The 24,714-nt window shown below is 41.8% G+C and overlaps 1 protein-coding gene across 5 annotated transcripts; it reads left to right on the top strand.

Moving 5' to 3' along the window:
• Positions 1-24,502, top strand: trim33 (tripartite motif containing 33). Of its 5 annotated transcripts, none has more exons than XM_058085788.2 (21): positions 1-842; positions 5,131-5,249; positions 6,603-6,756; positions 6,966-7,098; positions 7,250-7,366; positions 7,455-7,569; positions 8,430-8,576; positions 9,462-9,579; positions 10,471-10,802; positions 10,887-11,081; positions 12,592-12,648; positions 12,819-13,019; positions 13,213-13,345; positions 13,973-14,036; positions 14,144-14,297; positions 15,940-16,118; positions 16,188-16,299; positions 17,993-18,067; positions 18,148-18,300; positions 21,452-21,502; positions 23,856-24,502. In XM_058085788.2, the coding sequence occupies exons 1-21, from the start codon at positions 59-61 to the stop codon at positions 24,075-24,077; spliced, it is 3,615 nt and encodes a 1,204-aa protein (XP_057941771.2). In that variant the 5' UTR covers positions 1-58; the 3' UTR covers positions 24,078-24,502. The 5 variants fall into 5 exon arrangements, with proteins under 5 accessions (XP_057941771.2, XP_057941768.2, XP_057941770.2 ...); XM_058085785.2 differs by having other exon boundaries at positions 15,814-16,118; XM_058085787.2 differs by lacking the exon at positions 12,592-12,648 and having other exon boundaries at positions 2-842; positions 15,814-16,118.
• The last annotated feature ends 212 nt before the right edge of the window (positions 24,503-24,714 follow it).

The following is a 24,714-nucleotide window of genomic DNA, read 5'->3' as shown; positions in this document are numbered from 1 at the left end:
AGTCACGCCGTTGACGCAGTCACGTAGAGTACGTGCAGCGGTTCAAAGAGGAAGCAAGATGGCGGATAACAAAGACGCCGATGATATGGAACCGTCACCTAACCCGCCGCCAGTTCCCTCGTTAGAGGGCAACGAACAAAGCGAAATTCAAGCCGAAACTGCGACTGCGGTCCAAGAAAGCGACACAAACGAAACGGAAGAGACAGAACCACGTTTTCCTTCTAACGAGGCGCCAACAATAACAACAAGCACCACCACAGAAGACGGAGGGGAGCTTAGCATCAGCAATGTTAGCGGCAGCTGCAGCAGCATCGACACGAGCCCGACGGAAACAAACGAAGAACCGGGTCCCGCCGAAGTCCCAGATCCAGCAAAAGATCCAGCCCCGGGTCCGTCTCAGGCTCCGGCTTCAGCTCCGGACCCGGCACCACCAGCCTCGGCCGCGGCGACAGCCCCGGCCCTTCCCCCGGTCCCGGCGACAGCCCCGGCCCTTCCCCCGGTCCCGGCGACAGCCCCGGCCCTTCCCCCGGTCCCGGCAACAGCCCCGGCCCTTCCCCCGGTCCCGACAACAGCCCCGGCCTTGCCCCTAGTCCCGGCGGCCACGGATGCCGCAGCCGGTGGGCTTTCAACGGAAATGTCCCCCCCTCCCATGGCTCCGGCTACAACGCCGGTTCCACTTAATTTATTAGATACCTGCGCAGTGTGTAAACAGAGTCTTCAGAGCCGAGAACCAAAACTTCTGCCATGCCTGCACTCTTTTTGCCTGAAATGTATCCCGCAACCAGAGAGGCAGATCAGCGTGCAGGTACCTGGACCACACGGACAAACGGACACACACATTGGTGAGTTTTCTTCAGCTTCTTCTCCAACAAAAATCACCTGTTTGCTTCCTGATTTGATTGTTTTGCTAGCCAAACATTATGTAGCTATTGACATTAGGTTAAGTTCCCACATGTAATAAAGCTTAAAGCTTTCTAGACCTTCCAGAAAGGTCTGCTTTTATTTATTCCACCTCATGGCACACCCACTCTGCTGTGATTGATCACACGCTCAAGCGCTCCCGAAGACTTCTGTACTACTGTCAAACCCCACTTTGTAATTTTGTTGTTATAGGAGTTAATAATAAAATGATTAAATCTAGTTGAGAACTACTTGCAAAGTGGTTAGGAGCTAATGGTAGCTAATGAGCTACTGGTTGGAGACCCCTGACTCGCGAGTTGTAACCTAGGTTTTCTGCAACATCGGGAGTTGAACTGTGGTCATTACCATTTTTTACGGTACTACCATGTTTAAAAAAAAAAGTCGGGCAGTGCCACTGATTGTAGTGGAAAAAGGGTATTAGCAATTCCGTACAAAATAAAAACAGTTAGGACACTAACAAATTGTTACTTGCAGCTAGCTCGGAGTTAGCAATTTAGCAACAGTTTGGCGGATCGTCCAGCTTCATACTAGCCCACATACACAAAAAAGGCTCCTTTTGAAATGTTGTTGACAGATGAAAATATTTTTCTCTTGCTAGCAGGGAATCAGCAACTCCAATCACTTCTGCCTGATGTTTGCCTCATTAGGCCAACGTACACATTTCCTGGTATAAACAGAGCTCGGGGAGGGCGGGCCTATAGCATATCTGAGCTATAGCTTGTGTCCATATAAGGAACTCTCTGAAACCGAGCGTTCAGAACCATCCCAAACTTCTTTCAGGGCTGAAGTCCAAATGCGCAAACCTCATGATCAGAAACCTTTGCATTAGCCACGTATACATGGACCCAAATATTCCAATTGCAGTTGGTTTATTTGCTCAAACTGAAAGAATTGAACCTTTTGTATACACCTCATTCCGAAAGAAAAGTGCCAATCCGAATGAACACATAATTGGTTTCACAGAGGTGGAATATTCCTTTTCCCAAACCGATTGAGGTATCTTGTACCCACTCAAATGGAAAGTTGTCAGGGTTTGCGTTCTTCTTCTTCTTTTGTTGTTTATTGGCGGTTGGTGTGCATTACCGCCACCTTCCGAACAGGAGTGTGTAACCGAATCCAAACCCTTCTATAATCTATTCAGAAGTCCAGCTTTACTCGCGTTACATTTGCTGTTGCTCATCTCAACACTGTGAAACACATACACACAACAATGGACAGGCGGGAGCCCGAAGTGATAATAACAGCAGAGAAAATAACGCCAAATGATTTGTGAGGTTTGATTTTTTTTTAATTTAGGTATTTTTGTTATGCAAATGTATTATGCCGGTGGAGCTCAGGCGTAGCCAGACGTCTGGCAACCTCGCCTGCCCGAGGGATAGCGCTCATTGTCGCACACACTTTGTCAGAGGCGTGGCTGGCGCCATCAACAGTTTGATAGTTCATGTTCACAAAAACAGTCCTGTGCGAAATGCTGTTGACCACGGGTCCCCAACCTTTTTTTTCACCACAGACCGGTGTGATTTGGGTCTTTTTTTTTACGGACCGGCAGAAAAATACAGCAAATATAAAATAACACGACAGGGCTAAAAGCAAAATGCTAAGTGCAGGGAAATTATAACTCACCCGCTAATCAGTGGGAGACCTTAGCTTGTTTTGTTGGGACAACGTTGTGAGTCATTAATAAATTTATTATTTCTGTGCGGCCCGGTAGCAAATGCGCCACATACCGGTACCGGTCCCCGGCCCGGCGGTTGGGGACCCCTGCCGTTGACAGAGAAAAATATATTTCTCTTGCTAGGACTCTCCAAATGCCTGAGCTTGTTTCGCATCCAGAATAGCAGAGCTTGGGGGAGAGCAGGGGAAGCAGCCCTCTGTGACATCACAAAGGGGCACTTTTACCACGCCTTTTAAAACAAAGTGTTTTGAGCCATCCAAAACTTGTTTCAGGGTTCACTTCCAAATACGCAAACTTCATTATCCGAAACTTTGGCATTGTTTAACCCAAGAATACAACATTCTAACTACATTTATAGTTTATAGTGAGAAAAGGCATAATAGGTCACCTTTAAAAATTTGATACGATCGGATCATGTCTAAGGGAGTTATCACATATATAATTTTCAACCAGGCTATGTGGTCATGTCCTGTCTGATGCCCCAAACCACCATCAATAAAAATTTTGACCAAATCAGACCATGTAGAAAGTAGTTACAGCAGTAGTTTCCTGTTGGTGGCGCCATTGGAGTCAGTATCAAAATGTAGTCGTCACCAGAACCCAACCCTGACATTTTATGTGACTTTTGACGGCCATATGATGATATTCTAAAATCACAAATACTTAAACTTACTGATATAGTTAATCTTCAAACAGCTAAAACAATGCATAAGGCTAAAAATAACAAATTCCCTAAAAATGTCATCCAATACTTCTCTACAAGAGAGGAGAAATATGATCTCAGGGAAGAACTACATTTGAAACACTTCTATGCTAGGACTACGTTAAAAAGCCATAGCATTTCAGTATGTGGAATCAAACTATGGAATGGATTGAGTAAGGAAGTCAAACAATGCACAACGATGAGCCAATTCAAGAAACAATACAAGCAGTTGATGTTTGCTAAATACAAGGATGAAGAGTCTTGAACCAGTCATGATGTGCTATATATATCACTATATTGACACTTACTATGGTATCCATTATGTCACTGGATGGTCATATCACCTCGTACTTTGGTACATGACAAAAAATTATATTAGGAAAGCAGGAAGTGAACAAATGTAACAATGTAAAATTAATAAAATAAAAATAATAAAAATAAAATAAATATTTTTTTAAAATTATATTAGGAAAGCAGGAAGTGAACAAATGTAACAATGTAAAATAAATAAAAAACTTATTTAAAAATTATATTAGGAAAGCAGGAAGTGAACAAATGTTACAGTTACTGATTGTAAAAGTACCAGATGGAGGGGTAGGATTTAATAAGCTTTGCTTCTTCCTGCTCCTTTTGGACATGTGGAACTGTGAACTGATTATGTGATGCATTCAATTGTAATCTGATGCATGTTCAAATGAAATCAAACCATTACCATATGAAGTTACCAAGTTATGTCTGATGGCTAAATGCGAGGAGCAGTTTTTGCTGCCAGGCTCTTATGTCTTATGTGAAAAATCATGCTTCATATCATCAATCTGTTTAATATGCCCTGTATAAATGTCAAAGTGATTCAATAAATTATAGTAAGTCATAGCAGTTAGTTTCTCCAGCAAGCATTTGTGTTGTTGTAACTTCCTGTCACCACCAGGAGGCACTGTAACTAATTGGCGAAGTCGCGATGAAGCTAGCATAATTCAGTTTTATGCCTAACTTCCTTCAGGCAGGGATTGTGTTTTATTGGTTGATGAACGACACACCTTTTTAATCGTACATCATTTTCATTATGTTACAATCATAAAGCGGACATAATGACAAGGTTATCATAAGATAATGTTATGAATATTTATGATGCATGTGTTCCCATTTGTGTTTATCTTCTTGTCTTTGTCATGTTTGTAATAATTGCGTTAAAATGAAGGGAAGTGTAGAATGCGGATGTGGTTTTTATACCGATGAGGAGGTGGTCATGGATCTGTTTAATTTATTGATGTGCGTGCATGCGTGGTTAACGACTGTTTTGGCAAGCCCATCATTCAGGGACTCAAGCAGATGGAGCCTCCATAAACTGGCCTCACACGGCTCAAACCGGTTTCGACTGCCTCAAACTACTCCACACTGGTTGTCAGTGAAAAATGTCCGGCAAATGTCCGGCATTATTGGATTTTTACTTTCAAAAACATCACGTGTGTGCTATATTAGCTTTGGGGGGGTAATTGTCAGCTTGACCATACTAATTGAATTATTGGTGATGTAATTTTTTTCTTTAATTAATTTAATTACAGACAAACAATCCTGCTTTGAAATAATTTTTGGGGAGAAAGTCCCTGTGTTCGATTTAATCTAATCATTCTGGGAGAAATACTAACTCAATAAGCTCGGTGGTCTCAATGAGGGGGGCGGGGGTCCCACAGACATAAGAACATAAGATCTGTGCTCTAAAAAGTAAAATAATTACTATAACGGAGGTTTTTAAAAAAATATATATATATATACACATTCTTATGAGACATTTATTAGACATTTGATATATTCTCTCCTTTCTGTCCTCCAGTCAATGTGATGCGATGCTCAGTGTGCCACCAGGACTACAAACAGAATGACATTATCAACAACTACTTTGTCAAAGATACCTCCGAGACCACCAGCACATCTGATGAAAAGTCTGCAAATGTAAGTAACAATCAATTTTTTCTGCCTATGTAGATGAGCGTCGGCTTGTATTTTTACAGTGAGTTATTAAAAACAGCAGCAGGCCCCCAACCCTTTAAGCCAGGGGTTCCTGAATTTTACCAACTCAGGGCCCACTGGAAAATCTAAAAAATGTCCGCAGCCCACCTTTGTCCTAGAAACAGTACATAGACGAAATGCTGTGTTCTCAGAGCATGTAACTTATTATTATTATTTTTATATATTTTTTATTATTATTATTCATTCATTCATTCATTTTCTGCCGCTTTTCCGCGGGGGTATCCCAGCTGTCTTCAGGCGAGAGGCGGGGTACACCCTGGACTGGTCGCCAGCTAATCACAGGGCATATATAGACAAACAACCATTCACACTCACATTCGTACAATTGGACAATTTGGAGTCGCCAATGAACCTAGCATGTTTTTGGAATACGGGAGGAAACCGGAATACCCGGAGAAAATGCATGGGAGAACTCCAAACATGGTCAAGGGTGGAATTGAACCCTGGTCTCCGAGCTGTGAGGCCTGCGCACTAACCACTTGTCCGCCGTGCAGCTCTATTTTATATAATTATAAAATTATATAGTTATATAATAATGATAATAATTATGATGATGATGGTGATAATAATAAATAATAATAGTGATTATTATTATATTTTATGTATATTTAAATTTATATATTTATATATTTAGATTTATATATTACGTGTACTTATTATATATGATAATAATAATTATTATTATTATTTAATTATTTATTATTATTATTATTATTATCATAATCGTTATTATCTGGAATTGGAATATTTCCAATGAAACCTCCTTTTTTGTTTTCAGAGAATCATTTTGATTATCGTTTTCATTTGATGATTTTTCTGTTTTTCTTTTTACACCCGTAAGCCAGTGCTCCATTTTTCCCGCCACTACATACCACGTCCTCCTCCGTTAATGACCCCCTGGCATGATGACCAGAGAGCTGAGAGATGTTCCAATCATAAACTGTATAAGGTTCCTAAAATATTCTGACAAGTCAATAACAGTCAATAGGTTATTACTTAGCCTATAAATATATTTTTTTAAATCGTGCAACAAATATTTTACAATAAAAACAATAATAACCTGCAGTACCACATTGGCCCACACGTTGGGAATCACTGCTCTAAGCTTTTGGATGTGTTTATTGTCAAATTGCTGTCAGATCAGAGCGTGGTCAGATGTTATAGTAATCTAATGCTATAGCTATTTACTCATGTAAACAATGTAATCAATTAATGAATTCCACGTTGTTTTCAATTCCATACCGTGGACCTGACTGACAATGTTGCTGTCTCAAGGTGTGCACAAGCTGTGAGGACAACGCCGGGACCATCGGATTTTGCATGGAGTGTGGAGAATGGTTATGTAAGACTTGCGTGGAGGCTCATCAGAGGGTCAAAATAACCAAAGACCACAAGATTCGTACAAAAGAGGATGCTGACACGGGCTCCGGTAAGACGGTTTGCTAACTAATACAACTTGCTGTTTTTGGGTAAATAGTATCCAGTTGTCCTGGTTCGAATATCGAATGAGAATAATGACAATTAATATGACTGTATGTGGAATTTCTTTCATTAGTTTCAGTCATGAACTAGATTCTGCCGTATTTGGCCATCATCATCATCGTCATCATTATCATCCATCTTCTGGTCTTCCTGCAGAGTCTATGGGCGGATCTGGTCGCAGGCTTGTTTTTTGTCCCATCCACAAGCAAGAACCACTAAAGCTCTTTTGTGAGACCTGTGACACTTTGACCTGTAGGGACTGTCAGCTACTAGAGCACAAGGAGCATAGGCAAGTCGTTTAGCATATATATCGACATCCACAAGTATAATAAATATGCTGTAGCACTGTTGTTGTATTAGTTGTTTATTAATAGTCATTAATCGCGTTGATTTTTTAGATATGTAATTGGGAACTGTTATTTTTTTAACACTAAAATCAGGTACCAGTTTCTGGAGGAGGCTTTTGTGAACCACAGAGGCCTCATTGAATCCTCCATGGGCAAACTACAGGAGAAGAAGAACTTTGTCCACTACTCAGTCTCTCAAGTGCAAAACAGGTAAGTGAATTTTTTTTATTTGCTTCTGCGTTCCCGCTCTCTCGAAATATATGTGCTCACCGTACCATTTGTGTATTTTTAAATCCAGGCTAAAAGAACTGAACGACACTCATAAGAAGGTTGAACATGAAATCAAGATTGCGGTGTTTACTCTGATAAATGAGATCAACAAGAAGGGCAAGTCCTTGCTACAGCAGCTGGAGGTAAGATAACCGAGTTGAGACGAAAGTCCTGATCTGTCACTAACCGGGGTTGTAACGGTACGTCATAATCACGGTTTTAAGATCATTTGCCACGTTGACATGAGGAGTTTTTCTCTTTCCGAATGGGATCTTTCCGAAAGCAATGGTATACATGGAAAGGAATATTCCAATCGCGTGTCTACATGCGCCGCTATAATCAACCAGAATAGTCAATGGGGGCATACGCAGTAAGACGTAAACATCACGTGATACCGACTTCCCCGAGTTTTTCACTTGTTGGAATAACTCTGTATTGCCAGTTTTTCCTTCGTCCAGTCTTGAAATTTAGTTTTGAATCAAAAACAAACTTTCCGCAGCAGTCCAGTGCCGATTGCTCGCCTCCATTTTTAAAACCAAAGAACGTCTCGAGCTGCGTGTTACGTCGTATCTCAGCATTCGCTGAAAGAACGCACCCGGTAACAGGAAAAGATCAAGTTCAATCTTGCTAATATTTTATAATTAAACTCGAGACATGTTTTATATGCACACCGAAAGCTGCTTGCCAACCGCCAATTAACAACAGAAGAAGAAGAACGCAGTCTGACAACTTCCTGTTTGAGCGGGTACAAGATACCTCAATCGGATTGGGGAAAGGAATATTCCACCCCTGGGAATCCCATTATATATTCATTCGGATTGGCACTTTTTTTCCCGGAATGAGGTGTATACAAAGGTTACATTCTTTCCGTTTGAGCAAATAACCCGAATGGAATTGGAATATTTGGGTGCATGTATACGTGGCTGTTTATTAAATTTCTGTGCAGTGGTTAATTTTCATGTGTCATATCTTTAATATCTGATTCGTCTACTTTTGTGTCCAGACTGTGACCAAAGAGCGCAGTGCAAGGCTGATGGCCCAACATAAAGATATCGGCCAGCTTGCCCAGCAGATCCATCACGTGCTCAACTTCTGCCGTTGGGCCATCTCGACGGGCAGCAGCACGGCGTTGCTTTATAGCAAGAGGCCGGTATGTTGTTTGTCCTCATTTACATAAATATTTTGCTTCGGAAAAGAACAGGGTACACCCTGGACTGGTTGCCAGCCAATCACAGGACACATCTAGACAAACAACCATTCACACTCACATTCATACCTATGGACAATTTGGAGTGGCCAATTAACCTAGAATGTTTTTGGAATGTGGGAGAAATAATCGTTTAACCCAGCCCTAGCGTCAACGCGGCCAACCAGCTGCCTGTCATGATTGATATGGTGGGTAAAACCATTAGCACTCAGACTGCGAGTGTGAATCTCAACAAGGAAGACATCTTGAAAAAGCTTTCGGCTTTTCAAAGACAGATGGATCGATTGTGAGACCCGAATGGACAAACTGAGTAGCCGGCTACTCAGTTTGTCTGTCGGAATGCGGCTCGTCGCACTAACCCAAACAATCTTTCTTAATCCGCACTTTGACCTCCGCGCCCTTGGCCATCCAAGGTCGGAGCGTTATAAATTTCCCACCAAGAGATTTCTGCAGCAGGACGCTCCGACCGCCCCGTGCTCTTCTTCACGGTCACCTGTTGTTTGTTGCCTTCGCCACAGGCCTTTTTCACGGTCGTCTCCATGGCAACTGTTGTGTTCCTGCAAAGTCTGGTCCAAGATTGGGCACCTGACAGGGGGGAATTTGTTTAAGCCCACACACATGCAACCAAGGACACTCACATGCGCGTTCACACACTCATCCTTTTCGTCATCCACCGCCTTTGCCACATGACCATTGCCACTCCTCTTACAGTCAACAAAACACATGAATTAACTCATAGAGTTGTTGTGGCCAAAGAAGAGTTTTTTTTTTTTTTTTATAAGATTTTGGAATCAATAATCCAAATATTTGTACTCTATGTGCTTGCAGATTCTGTTTCAGCTCCGCCAGCTCTTCAAGGCGAGAATAGAGCCAGTGCCGATGGCCAACGGAGAAGTGCGATTTTTCTGTGACCCCACCTTCTGGGCCAAAAATGTGGTAAATCTAGGTACGGATGGTATTTATTTCTGATATTTTGACAGAATATACACTACCGCATCACTTGGAAATGTCTTTAAACATTTTCATGCATTGCACAAATAATTAAATTTAATCAGATGATAATCAGAAGAGTCTATATATATCACTATATGGACAGTTACTATGGTACCCATTATGCCATTGTATGGTCATATCACCTCCTACTTTGGTACAAGACAGGAAATTCAAAATTCCCCCCAAAAAAACAAAAACTGTATTATAGAAAGCAGGAAGTGAACAAATGTAACAGTTACTGATTGTAAAAGTACCAGATGGAGGGGTAGGATTTAATAAGCTTTGCTTCTTCCTACTCCTTTTGGACATGTGGAACTGTGAACTGATTATGGGATGCATTCAATTGTAATCTGATGCATGTTCAAATGAAATAAAACCATTACCATTTTCAAAGAATGATCGACATTTTTGCATAGAGGCCTACTATCAACAACTGTCAGTCCTCTGCATCAATCTCCTGCTATGGCTACTAATCCAAGTTCATCATTTTATAAGGCTAATAGATTATTAGAAAACACATCGAAACAAAAATCTCTTACCATGCTGTTAACTACTCCAATCAGAGAGCAGCACAAACTGGGTCTAACAAGGACAGAAAAACACTGCACAACTGTGCAAGAAGACAAAATATCTGAGAGTGTGTAGTTTAAGACAGGTCGTCACCTGGTAGTTGCACTAAATAGTAGCCGTCAAATACCAGTGTCAGTATCAACAGTGAAGCGGCCACTTCAGGATGCTGGACTTCATGGCAGGATTGCCAAGAAAAATCCCAAATCCCAAACTTTTGAGCAGTAGTGTATAAAATTAGCACGTTACATCATGTTGCATCGCTTTGTTGATCTAGGTAATCTGGTAATTGAGAAGCCACCTCCGCCGACGCAGCTGCCCACACAGCCACCCACTTCGCCAGGCCAAGGTCATCCTGGCAAACACCCCGGCCAGATCAGCCTGGCCCAGTTGAACCGTATGAACCAACTGCGTGAAGCCGGCTATGTTCCAAAGCCGCCTCAACAGCAGCCGCACCATCCGCACCAACAGAACCATCCGCACCTTCAGCACCAGCAGCAGCAGATGCAGCAGCAGCAGCAGCAGCAGATGCAACAACAGATGCGCCTTGCTTCCCAAATATCCCAACAACTTTCCAGACCGACTGCGCCGCCCATGGTTCCGCAGCAGGTATTGCAATGTGTTTATTTTTATTTTTATAAGCAGCCTTAACAAAAACAAAAGGATGCTGACCTCGTTTGCGCTCTTGCCCAGCCTCCCAGGCTCATCAGTATGCAGCAGCTCCCGCGGGGGCCAATGGTCCTAAATGGTGGACCCATTCCCTCCATGTATTCCTCGTCGCACCACATGCGTCTACCAGGTCCACCACAGAGTAGGATGCCCCCTGCGCAGCTCAGGCAAAACGGACAGCAGTACCCTAGCATGATGCAGCCTCACCTACAGCGGCAGGTCAGCACGCACCGTCAAACACGCAAACTTACTACGGTTTGGCTGATTTATGGCCATATGCAAACCTTATTGGACAATATGCAATAACAGATCTTGGTAATTGTACACACACAGTATGTGTAATTTTCAGGTCTTTTTTTTTTTTTTTTTTACTTGTAGCTATTTTTGCCTTGTCTGGAAATTACTTTCTTCAGCCTTCCGATATTGATTGACTTTATGGTTAGAAGTGATAGCGCCATCCATCAGCCCGCAACTGCAGGCTCCAAACTACACATTTCTTTTTTCAACAACAACAAAACCATATAAGAACTACCACCATATGTTATCAATAGTTGTATAAAAGAAAAGATTGAACAAGTAAATGTACATATTTGTCAAATTCCAAGTATATGCACAAAACAGGTTCTGAATGGAGTGTGCATTTTTTACATCAATATTGTGATTTCTTAAAAAAAATTGCAAGGAGTGTGCAAAACTGAGCTGTCAATACACCAAAATCAATTGGCTCACCTTGTTTATTCTATTTAAAATGCAAATATTCCCACAATATGGCTTGAGCATTTGCCTGACAGCCTCCAAACTACACTTTTTTTCAACAACAACACAACCATGTGAGAACAACTACCATATGTTATCAATAGTTGAATAAAAGAACAGATTGAACAAGTAAATTTACATATTTGTCAAATTCCAAGTATATGCATAAAACAGGTTCTGAATGCAGTGTGCCATTTTTACATCAAATTGTGATTTATTAAAAAACAATTTGCAAGGAGTGTGCAAAACTGAGCTGTCAATACACCAAAATCAATTGGCGGCGTCCATGGGCTCACCTTGTTTATTCTATTTAAAATGGAAATATTCCCACAATATGGCTTTAGCATTTGCCTGACAGGCTCCAAACTACACTTTTTTTCAACAACAACAAAACCATGTGAGAACAATAGTTGTGATTCACAATATTGTGATTTATTAAAAAAAATTGCAAGGAGTGTGCAAAACTGAGCTGTCAATGCACCAAAATAAAAATTTGAAAAATGTGAAAAAATTGAAATATTCCCACAGTATGGCTTTAGCATTTGCCTGAGAAACCATCGCTTTTGTGCTTTTCTTTCATATTTGCATTTAGTCACTTGAAAGCTGCAGCACTCACTTGCAGCCCCCTGCCTCCACCCACTGAATGACTGACAGGAGGGTTCACTCGCTCTGTTCATTTCGCTACACAATCAATGTGCCCTGGGGTTGAAACAGAGGCACAGAGTGACACATCTTGCTATCCAATTATCATGCAGTTAATGGATTTATTATGGTAACAGACCTAGCCTGCTCGCGCTCTTATGGAATCAATGAAGCACTTTTAAGTGTACAAAGTACATGCTTATTGTACCTTAACTACTTCACTCTTGTTTACATTTAAAAAAATATAAGGCAAACTTGTATGTTAAATGGATCAGTCCATTTAATTATCAACGATAGTCAATTCAAGCCCCCTGTTTGTTTCTGTGTCCAGATGTCGTTAGAATCTGAGATGAGCCACCAAAGATTTCGTTTCTTACTGCAATCAGGGGTTTGGCACCTTCTTTTCCTACTTTTTGTCATTCGTGCATCTTGTGTAGCATGTTTTGTCACCCCAAATGCATGACCGGCAATCATGTTTCCTGAGGGAGTAACATTTTCTTTCTCCTCGCTGTCATTTTTTTCCCCTCCCCAATAAATCCTCCCTTGTTTTTGCTTCAGCATTCAAACCCAGGCCATGCAGGACCTTTCCCAGTGGCGTCGGGCCACAATGCAAACCCCACCAGTCCCACCAGTGCCAGTATGGCCGGAGCCCACAGTCACAGAGGTCCTGCCAGCCCTGTCATCGGTCCCATCGAGCTCATCCCGTCCGTCACCAACCCGGAGAACCTGCCCTGCCTCCCTGAGATCCCGCCCATTCAGGTGTGCACATTAGCCTTCCTTTTCATGTAAAACAGTCAGCATTTATTGTAATATCATGCAGAACATGCCTTGTACTCTCTGCAGTTGACCAAATTAGGACCCCCCAGTGTTAATTGTTAATTGTGTTAATTATACTACCGACACACATCATAGCCTGATCACTTAGTCACTATGCATTCCTTTACATTTCTAGCTGGAGGATGCAGGCTCCAGCAACCTCGGCCACCTCCTGTCTCGTTACATCACGGCCAGCACGCAGCAGCACTCGGGCTCACTAGACATGAACCCCTCTCCTGGACTTTCCACACACTCTCCTGGATCTTCAGGTACCAAAATGTGGCGCTAATTTGGCTGAATGGGAATATTAGTAATGGTTTTATTTCACTTGAACATGCATCAGATTACAATTGAATGCATCACATAATCAGTCCACAGTTCCACATGTCCAAAAGGAGTAGGAAGAAGCAAAGCTTATTAAATCCTACCCCTCCATCTGGTACTTTTACAATCAGTAACTGTTTCATTTGTTCACTTCCTGCTTTCCATAATAGTTTACTTTTGCAATCAGTAACTGTTTCATTTGTTCACTTCCTGCTTTCCATAATAGTTTACTTTTGCAATCAGTAACTGTTTCATTTGTTCACTTCCTGCTTTCCATAATAGTTTACTTTTACAATCAGTAACTGTTTCATTTGTTCACTTCCTGCTTTCCATAATACATTTTAGGTATTTTTTAAAAATGTTTAAATAATGTACCTCGTACCGAAGTACGAGGTGATATGAGTATTCACAGGCATGTTGCGCTAATGCATGTCCGACTACAGTGGAGCACCTTTTATATAGACACCCATTGACCCATTGGTCTTGTGAGTGGGTTTGTAGACACAAGTGGGTTCCACTGTACTGCTGATGGGCCTCACATTCACTGTGAAATACTGTTTGCGTGTCTGCAGGTCTTTCCAATGCACACACGCCAGCACGACCCTCCAGCACGTCCAGCACAGGCAGCAGAGGCAGGTAAGGATATTTTTTTTAGTGTCATAATGGTGTTTTTTATTTTTGCCCCAAAGTGTGTTAGAGTGGGGTTATTTCTGTACATTAATGTTTTGTTTTATTTTTTCAAGTGTCAGCTCTGCAGGGAGGACAATGTCAGGAGGGGCTTCTGCTGTGGACCAAGTACGGGTGAAACAGGAGCCCGGTTTGGATGACAGTCTCATTTGTCCAGGTTCTTCCATGAAGGCAGAGCTAGGGGCAAATGGTGGGAGGAGTGCCTGCATGGTAAGAACACTTTTTTTTTTCCCTACCTTAATAGTGTAGTCCGCTTTTGTTCAACTCATTAAAATACTGATTTTACATGCATATGTCCATCCGTGTTCTACCGCTTATCCTCACGAGGGTATGCTGGAGCCTATCTCAGCTGACTTTGGGGCGAGAGGCGGGGTACACCCTGGACTGGTGGCCAGCCAATCACAGGGCACATATAGACAAACAACCATTCACACTCACATTCCTATCTATGGACACTTTGTCAATTATGACAATATGGACAATTTGGAGGTACTGCTGCAGGAGGGTTCCGTTTCTGCCGCAGTTTGGCTCTGCGGGACTTCATCTGGGAAGAAATCAAGCCATTATCATGGCCCTCAGGCAAATATTAGAATGTATTTTGATCTCCCAAACATATGCTCAGTCCTGCCTTCAGGACACACGCTTGAATAAAAAGGTGTAAAAAAAAAAAAAGTTCGGAAGCGTTTCCTCAGGGCCTCAGATCCACAGTCGATGGCATTCCTAAAAGTTATAATGAGGAAAGCTGAAAGTGTTGTCTCCCTGATGAACTGTTCAAACTCAAGAGGTTACAAAAATACTCTGGTTTTATTTCATGTAACATCATTTAATATGGGGCTGCACGGTGATGAAGTGGTTAGCTTGCAGGCCTCACAGCTAGGAGACCCGAGTTCAATCCCACCCTCTCTGTGTGGAGTTTGCATGTTCTCCCCGTGCATGCGTGGGTTTTCTCCGGGTACTTCGGTTTCCTCCCACATTCCAAAAACATGCTAGGTTAATTGGCGACTCCAAATTGTCCATAGGTATGAATGTGAGTGTGAATGGTTGTTTGTCTATATGTGCCCTGTGATTGGCTGGCTGGCGACCAGTCCAGGGTGTACCCCGCCTCTCGCCCGAAGACAGCTTGGATAGGTTCCAGCTCCAGAATTATTTAATGTGGTTTAAACTTGTCAATGTTTTTTTTTGTCATCGGATTTGAATAGGGTTTTTTTTTTCCTGTGGCGCATTTCTTGCAGCAGTACTTCCACTTCCGTACTATCAAAAGTGTTTTCCTCTTCACCGACTGTGCTCCAATTAATTAACATTTTGCTTTCGGCATTTTGAAATCTGCGTCTGCTCACGACCCTGCAGCTTTATGCCCTTTTGTTAGCATTGGTGGGCTGTTATCTATGCTAATGAAATGTTAATTCGGCTCACCATACGCACACTTTCAGTTCACAAGGAGATGGGATTCGATAATCTAAGAACACAGCTGCACACAATTTTGCGGTTAAAGAAGATGTTGATGATTTGAACGTAGTTTTCTTACAAACAAATCTTAAGATTCTTAGGAAGATACTGCTGAAACCCAGAGTAGAGTACTAAGTAGGACGGTGTCAAGAAGTTATTAATGAACTTATTATTGAAATTAGACCGCAGCACAATTGTAGTTCTGTTGGTAACTTGCTTAACAATAGGCAGCCTTCACAGCTTAATAGTGAGACAAAAAATGTCTTTGTTGTCCCGACAGATGAGCAGTCCTGAGAACAGCGCCTTAGGGGAGCGCATCAAAACAGAGCCCCAGTCTGAGACCTCTTGTTCTGGACTTAACGGCTCCGGTGTTGCCCCCTCATCCTCCTGCACTTTGTCCACACAGCTAACTAATGGAAAAGCGGCCAAGGGGCAGGGGGTGGATGGTGGCGGCAGTAAAGAGGACGACCCCAACGAAGACTGGTGCGCGGTTTGCATCAATGGCGGCGACCTGCTGTGCTGTGACCGGTGTCCTAAAGTGTTCCACATGAAATGCCATGTGCCCACTATTAAAATCTTCCCCAAGTAAGTGCTCTTCGAAAAGGAATTTGTTCTTTTGAAATCCTTTCTTGACTTTTGAAAATTGTTTTTCAGGGGGGATTTTCTCTGCACATTTTGCCGGAGTATATTGAGTCCGGAAATTGAGTACTGTGATGACAGCAAGAGAGTCAAAGTAGAGAAAGTCCTCAATCCAGAGGACCAAAGGGTAAGTGTTGAGTAGTGCATCCTCATTGGGCTCGATTAGTGTGTCTGAATTTTTTTTTTTACTGAACCAAGGAATACCACCAAACTAAAATGGCTATAGTATAGAGTATAGACCAGGGGTCACCAGCGCCCATGCGCCCACGTGGACCACTTAAGGCGCCCGTGAGGCATCTTCTAAAAATAGCACTGGTCACAAATTATCATTGTTATTTTGTGCTTTAAATTTTGAATCAGAATTGCTTACATTAATGTATTTTTTTATCTTATAACATTCATTCATTCATTCATTTTCTACCGCTTATTCTCACGAGAGTCGCGGGGGTGCTGGAGCCTATCCCAGCTGTCTTTGGGCGAAAAGGCGGGGTACACCCTGGACTGGTCGCCAGCCAATCACAGGGCACATATGACAAACAACCATTCACACTCACATTCATACCTATGGACAATTTGGAGTCGCCAATTAACCTAGCATGTTTTTGGAATGTGGGAGGAAACCGCAGTACCCGGAGAAAACCCACGCATGCACGGGGAGAACATGCAAACTCCACACAGAGATGCCCGAGGGTGGAATTGAACCCTGGTCTCCTAGCTGTGAGGTCTGCACGCTAATCACTAGACCGCCGTGCCATCTTATAACATCATAAATTAAAACAAAAATATTTTATTACGAACTCTTACCTCAAGTCAAAGTTCACGTGTGCGCACGCGTCCGCTCACCCGCTTTTCCGATATAGTGCAGCGGTGATGAGGAGTTAGCTTACTCGTGCAGTTTAGCCCCCAAAAAACATGGCAGAAAAGCGAAAAAGGACTTACATTTTCCACAGTGATTGGGAGGAAGAATTTTTCTTTACATATTTTGAAGAAAAATGTATTGCGATAAAGGTTGGTGACCCCTGGTATAGACGGTTTAACCTTTGTTAGTGTACACCCTTGGTTAGTGTACACCAAAATTGTGCCTCTGTGTGCATCCACACACTCATTTCCAGTGAGTATGCAGTATGGCATTATTGCATTATTAATACAATGCCTCAATGTACCGTATTTTTGCACCATAAGGCGCCACCATCCCTTTCGTTCATTATTCATATGCATTTTGAATTGTTTTCTGCATCTAAAATTATATAAACATGTTGTATATTAATATTAAAATTAGGACACACCATTCAGCTGCTCATTCATTTTCTACCGCTTATCCTCACGAGGGTCGCCGGGGGTGCTAGAGCCTACCCCAGCTGTCTTCGGAACAAGCCACAGGAAAAAGAACCTATTCAAATCTGTCAAAAAACTTGTCAAAAAAACATTGACAAGTTTAAACCACATTAAATAATTCTGGAGCTGGAGCCGATGCCAGCTGTCTTCAGGCAATAGGCGGGGTACACCCTGGACTGGTCGCCAGCCAGCCAATCAATCACAGGGCACATATAGACAAACAACCATTCACACTCACATTCATACCTATTGACAATTTGGAGTTGCCAATTAACCTAGCATGTTTTTGGAATGTGGGAGGAAACCGGAGTACCCGGAGAAAACCCACACATGCACGGCGAGACCATGCAAACTCCACACAGATGGCCCGAGGGTGGAATCGAACTTGGGTTTCTTAGCCTGTGTGCTAACCACTCGTCCACCGTGCAGCCTCAGCTGTTGTATTTAGTGCTAATTATCCTCTTCTGACCTCTCTCTCTCTGCAGCGATGTGAGCGCCTCCTGCTGTACATCTTCTGTCATGAGCTCAGCGTGGGCTTCAGGGAGCCCGTCCCCAACTCTGTGCGTAATTATGCAAGATGCACAACTACACAATTTATTCTATTCACTTTCATATGGAAGGTTTTTTTTTTTTTACTCAGGTGCCGAACTACTATCGAATCATCAAGAACCCTATGGATCTGAAGAAGGTGAAGAAAAAGCTGCAGCTGCGGAGCTCCCAATACTACAAGACCATCCAGGAGTTTGTATCTGACATGCGCGTGGTCTTCAAAAACTGTGCAAAGTATAATGAGGTGAGTGAGGCGACTTATTATTTTTTTTCACCGGCTTAGGGAGCGACATCTCGTGTGAGTGTGTGCATGACAAAGCTATGAGGTTAGAATTGCTATTGTGATCAGTAGGGATGTAGAGGTATGCCATCATGACAGTGGTCAAGGTTAAAGGGAATAACAAGTTAAACCAAACCTGGATGTATTTTGTCACATTTTGCTAGTTTGCTTCCTTGGTCAGCCTCTGCTAGATAGTATGGGCCGGTTACCGTTTTCATACCGTGATATGAAAAAGTTGCTGTCTCACAAACGCTAAAGCAGTCAATTATACCATTTTACTGTATGAGGAGAACGTTGAGGTCCTTACAAGGTACTACGTGGAAATACTTTGTATTGTCTTTTTGTTTCTCGCAGTTGGAGCTTGGCTTTGATGTGCTGTAACTTCGGGCATGAGCTGTGTTGCCAAAAGTCGCAACTTAACGTGTCGTTAGATGCCTCGTTTGTATCAAGCGGTGCTGATGTGACAAGACGTGTGTCCTCGTCGAGTTTTACATCCGGAAACGTAGGGCTTTGCGATATGGACCAAAAGATTTGAATATCTATTAACAATATATCGACAAAATCAAAGCTAAATGTGCGTGTCAAGTTCATTCATTCATTCATTTTCTACCGCTTATCCTCACGAGGGTCGCGGGGGACTGCTGGAGCCTATCCCAGCTGTCTTCGGGCGAGAGGCAGGGTACACCCTGGACTGGTGGCCAGCCAATCACAGGGCACATATAGACAAACAACCATTCACACTCACATTCATACCTATGGACAATTTGGAGTCGCTAATTAACCTAGCATGTTTTTGGAATGTGGGAGGAAACCGGAGTACCTGGAGAAAACCCACGCATGCACGGGGAGAACATGCAAACTCCACACAGAGATAGCCGAGGGTGGAATTGAACTTGGGTTTCCTAGCTGTGAGGCCTGCGCGGTAACCACTCTTCCCACTTCATATATCCATAAACATGTGTTAACTAATAGCAAGAACCAACTATAAATGGGGGGATGTGCTAATGTTGACTGAATCGATGATTAATCGATTATCCAATTAATCAACAACTATTTTGGTATTGGATTTAATCATTTTTTGGATTTCATGATGTAAACATGTTCTGATTTCAGCCTCTCAGATGTCTCTCAGAAAACCCATGCATGCACACGGAGACAACATGCAAACTCCAGCGTTCACCGTGCAGCCTGTGTGTCTTATTTTTATATAAAAAAAGTACTTAACATGAGGATTTTGTAACTCATGAGTTATATGAGAATACAATATTTATATTATATTTATGTGTAAAAAGCATAATAGGTCCCCTTTATAGTGTCAGAACCACATACTGGTCCATGCCTAGTCTTTGCACATAGTGACATGCAAACTAAACTGGCTATGATCGGTTAGCTTGTAATGCATTCGCTCCTGTGTGCGTGTGTGTGTATGTGTGTGTACACAAATTGTGCAGAGGTTGGACAGCCCACCTTCGCAAATGTCTTTTCCAATTACTGACTGTTGTCACTAATCAATTACTTCCAGATGCAATAACACTCCCTTTCTCTCTTTAATTAACATTGTGTGATGGAAAGCTTACGGCTATGCACATTTTCCCCAGTGCGGTGTTTAAAAATGCACACGAGTGCAGCGATAAAAATTTTGTTTACATCTTTGTTTACGCTACGTTCACACACGATGCCGAATCGATGGCGAATTAAATCGGCGAGCAAAGCGTAACAAAGCTTAATGAAAGCGTAAAGACCGTAATACAGCGTAAGAAAGGTTTGAGCAATTCGGGACATTCGGCAAGAGCGGCAAAATTTTTTAAACTGTTTAAAAATTTGAGGTGATCTGTCACGAATTGCGTAAAGCGGGGAGAGCGTATTAAAGCTTATCAAAGTTTTGCTCAAAGCGTAGGAAAGCTTAACAGAGCTTGGTTCAAAGGATCAATGGATCTGCTGCATCTTTATATATGCTCTGGATCAGAGGCGGGATGCAGTCGGGATCTCGAAATTTTCCATTGCGTAACAGAGCTTAACAGAGCCTATCAATGCACAAGAGAGCTTGATAATCGCATCGGAGCGTTATTTAAAGCGTGATAAGCGCACCAAAGCTTATCAATGAGTATTAAAGCGTAACAAATCCTGATCAATCGGCATCAAAGCGTGAGTAGCCGTAGCGATTCGGGAAATAATTAGTCGCCTAAAGCGGGAACGAATTTCGTATCAGAGCTTATCAGAGCGTAAACATATCTGAGGAGATTGTGAGATTTTTTTGAAAAATGACGCCGAATTCGTCGCCGATTCAAAGCGCGACATTCGGCATCGGTGTGAACGTAGCATTTCACATTTTGCCTCTATGGCGACAGTTTGCATTCATATTAACTTACTTACAATCTTGGTATCATGATAACACTTTAGGCTTGTCTTCAAAACAATAGATATGTGTCAATCACCATCATAGCTTAAGACAATCCAAAGGGAAACCCTGCTGCATACATCTTTATTTCACTTTAATACGCTGTATCCGTTATTTATAGGAACGTGTTTACAACCCCAAAGATTATATTGATTGATGTTCCTCACATAACGCAAATCATCGAATAGCGGTAGGTCTTAGATAATGGTGGACATGTGAATTAACAGTTGCATCGTACAGAGTTGCACAATACATGTTCCTTCCTACATGACTATCGGTTTACAATGAAACTGGTTTGCTGCCATCAGGCTAACATTTACACCCCAAAACTCCAAAACTGTGCTGTGTTATACACACCACTGCAAGCAAGTCAGTACCCCAAAACTTTGTTGAGCTCCTCAAAATCAGCATTACCCTAAAACGACCGCTGCCACTCGATTTATCCGTTTTGTAGTGAGCAATCAAAACCGAGAGTTCAATTCAGTTCTGAGTGTCATCACATTTTCCCTTTTTAGCATCACTGCCAACTTCAGAGGCGTATCTTTCACCAATTTGTTGAATTCTGAATTCTGCGACTTTGCAGAGTCCACTAATGATCCACGCCCTCTGTGATTCTATTGTATTAACACAAGTGGACTTAAAAGCATGTTTTTGAAAAGACCATTTTCCCCCTGCTACTTGACCTGTCTGTGTTATAACGCTATTGCCCCTTTTTAGATGTCTCGAATAATCCGGGTTTATGATGACGACAAACCCATTAATACACAGGTAAGATGTTTCAAATAGAGCACAAGATATCCTCCCTCGCTCCCGCTGAGGCTCTAAGAAACTATATTTTTTGCCCTTCAGCGTAGCGGTTTTTGGACAAAACATAATTATTTACTGATGGCAACATGGAATACTGATAGACCGCAGTGCTTTAGTCGCATTTACTACACCACAAAAATCCCATAATACATTGAGTGCGCTAAGAAGCAATGTAATTTAGTGTTTATTTCTACGACTGCAATAATTCAATTAGTGCTATTTGTGCAAAGTAACAAGAGCATTAAACCCACGTAGCGCTTGCGTACGCACATCATTTATTCTTATTGTCAGGTAACTAGTGATTTGGCAAAGTTTAGCCACTAATGTTATGAATGAATGTGTAGTTTATCATAACCACGTAACGACCCCTTGGCGTGCGTGTACGTGCTAAGGACACGTATACGAGAAAACGGTGACGGAAAAATCATGAATTCCAACATTTCTGCCTGCAAGTTTAACTTAGAATTTTGACAAATATAGATAATTATTTCCAATCTGTTCTTATACTTATGGGTTGAATTTAGTGTGATTTGGAAGCTGAAGAGGGACAGCGCCTTTTTAATGTTTGGGAATGATTGACACATTGTGTCATGGATATTTATATTGTACATTTCAAGACTGTAATGCAAGTGGACAGTTACAAAGTTAAAAAAAAATGGTGGTTTTTGAACCAACACCAGTTGGCTAGTTATCATTAATAAATGGCAGAAGGAACAATATCATTAATTTTGTGATGTCGTGCCCTGGTTTGTTCGTTTGTGGATTATTTGAAGTGTTCATTATTTTTAATGGGGAAAGATAATAACTGGCAAGGGGAACGAACACATTGTGATTATATGACACAGGTTGTGTGCTTGTGCTTGTGCTGGTGTCATTGGCAGTGGATTATTTTGAATTAATTTCTATCATTAATAACTGTCATGAGGAGCAAACACAATAATTATGTGACACTTTTGTTTTTATTGATGGTACAAAGCGACAGACGAAAGGAAACTTATCGTGAGTTTAATATTGTGATAGTTTTTTTCTATGGCTGTCTTAGTAGAGGTTTTAGTTTTTGTGGATATTGTGGTATTTTGAGTCAATTCTGTGGCCAGGGATGCGTACCACACATGAACACAGCACGGACATCTTATCTTGCACCACTCAAACAAACCGGAATTTAGATTTCAAGCATGCCCATATGTGACACCAACTACCTAGTGCAGGGGTCTCAAACTCAATTTACCTGGGGGCCACTGGAGCTAGGGTCCGGGCGAGGCTGGGCCGCATCAGGTTTTCCAAAAACAAAACAAAAAACGCATTTATTAAAAACAGAAAAATGAATAAACTTTGCTTTGGTTCCGATTTTCTACAAGAAAAGCTCTGATAAAACATTCCACTGTTTTCAAATATCTTAATTTTTATTTTTCTACACAAAATAAGATGAAAAATAAATAAACAAATCAGGAATAAAGAAAATCAATCAGTAATAAATAAATATAATAATAATAATAAAACGGCAAATAATAAAAACTTAAGAAACCACATATAGTTGGTGGGTAGACATTATTTTTTCAGATTCAAATTAACAAAGCTTTATTAGAGCCCTGTAGACATGACAAAACACGACTATAGTCACATTTATACTCTTTTTATTTACAACATATTGCGCAACTGCAGGGTCTTGTGACACATGCTAACTCGCAAACTAGAGAGCTAGCGACCTAAACGGTAGCCTCCATGTTATTTCCTTTAAACTTAAAAAGCCAAAAACTTACCACTTCCACACAGATAGGGAGGATAACTATTAAGTTATTTAACCTTTTGACATGAACATTAATCAAAGGTAATAATTTTTTGGGGTACATGATACCATACAGCATCCATATCAAACTTGCGCGGGCCGCACTAACATTAAACTTTCATATCAAGGCGGGGGCCTCACACTAGTGTCCTGCGGGCCAAATTTGGCCGCGTGTTTGAGACCCCTGACCTAGTTTGAGTGCTCACTACAAAGAAGGGACATCATTGATTATTTTACTGAAGTCATAGGATTCATGCATACTGGGACGGCATATTCAATAAAAATGATTGGTCATACTAAATTGCGTGTAAATGCACCAGCTGAATGGCAGCAATGTGTTTCTGGAGCCACAGTGGGTAGAGGGTGTGTTCACATGTGGTTGAAGGATATCAGTGTACAACCCGAGACGCCCTCTCAGCACCGCTTTTAACCACATGTCATTTGTCTCTTCAACCCATCCTTTTCCCTCCCCTACTTGTCTTTTCAATGCCCACCCCCTATCTTCCTCCTTCTTACCCCCCCTGGCAGGAGGGATCCGAGATGGCGGTCTCCGGCAAAGCGGTGAGCCTGTACTTTGAGGAGAAGCTGCAGGAGATCTTCCCGGGACAAAGCTTCCCTGATTTGCCCGACGACGATGCTACGGAAACGGGGGATGGGAATGCAGAGGAAACCGAGGACTCTGAGGACGACTTTGTTCAGCCGCGACGCAAACGGTTAAAAACGGATGAGATGGTGGTCCACATCAAGTGAGGGCGGACGACGCCCCCCAATCACAGTTTGTGATGAAAAGGACAAACAGAACTGCTTTGAACTGTTTACTGGCATTTGTGAGGGGAAAAAAAAGACAACAGTTTCATAAACATTTCACAAACAGGCAAGTTTGAAGTTATTTTACAGCAACATCAAGGACTTCTTATTTTCATTTGTATATTATGGCATTTGTGTCATGAAACCAATGGTTCGAGTGTATAATATAATATTTTCTTTTCAAGACATGGAGAAAAAAATCTGTCAAATGTTGACTTGATGACTATAATGGGAAACGTTGTGTGTGTATAAGAGACTTTAGCCCCACTGAATGGAATTACAGGTATTCCCGCAGTATTCATTATTGGGTGCATCCTCAATAAACCGCTGTTCTTGAAATATATTAAAAGAAAATTTATGTTGTGGAATGCTGAGATGGTCAGAGTCGTTACTTGGCATTCTGCAGGTTGCTTTGGGGGTTGGTCAGTTTTATATTTTCAACTAATAGTGAGCATTTTGTAATGGCACAAGGGCAAAAAAATTAATTTTTCAACAAATCTTGTTTGATTTAGATGTGTTTTTATTATTTTTCTCAAGCTGATGTCCCCCCCAATCACATGTCAGTGACCAATTATGACAT

This window comes from Doryrhamphus excisus, linkage group LG17 (assembly GCF_037039965.1).
Source record: "Doryrhamphus excisus strain RoL-2023G ecotype Guam linkage group LG17, RoL_Dexc_Guam_v1.1, whole genome shotgun sequence".
In the NCBI taxonomy this organism is placed as follows: domain Eukaryota; kingdom Metazoa; phylum Chordata; class Actinopteri; order Syngnathiformes; family Syngnathidae; genus Doryrhamphus; species Doryrhamphus excisus.
Note: the sequence above shows the minus strand (reverse complement) of the source record. Positions and strands in the feature narration are given on the sequence as shown.

Bases quoted from the DNA above. Each gene is read 5' to 3' on its own strand.
- trim33 (XM_058085785.2), top strand. From the start codon at position 59: ATGGCGGATAACAAAGACGCCGATGATATGGAACCGTCACCTAACCCG. The intron at 7,099-7,249 runs GCAAGTCGTTTA...CACTAAAATCAG, and splicing joins CTAGAGCACAAGGAGCATAG to GTACCAGTTTCTGGAGGAGG. The intron at 12,649-12,818 runs GTTTGGCACCTT...TTTTTGCTTCAG, and splicing joins GTTTCTTACTGCAATCAGGG to CATTCAAACCCAGGCCATGC.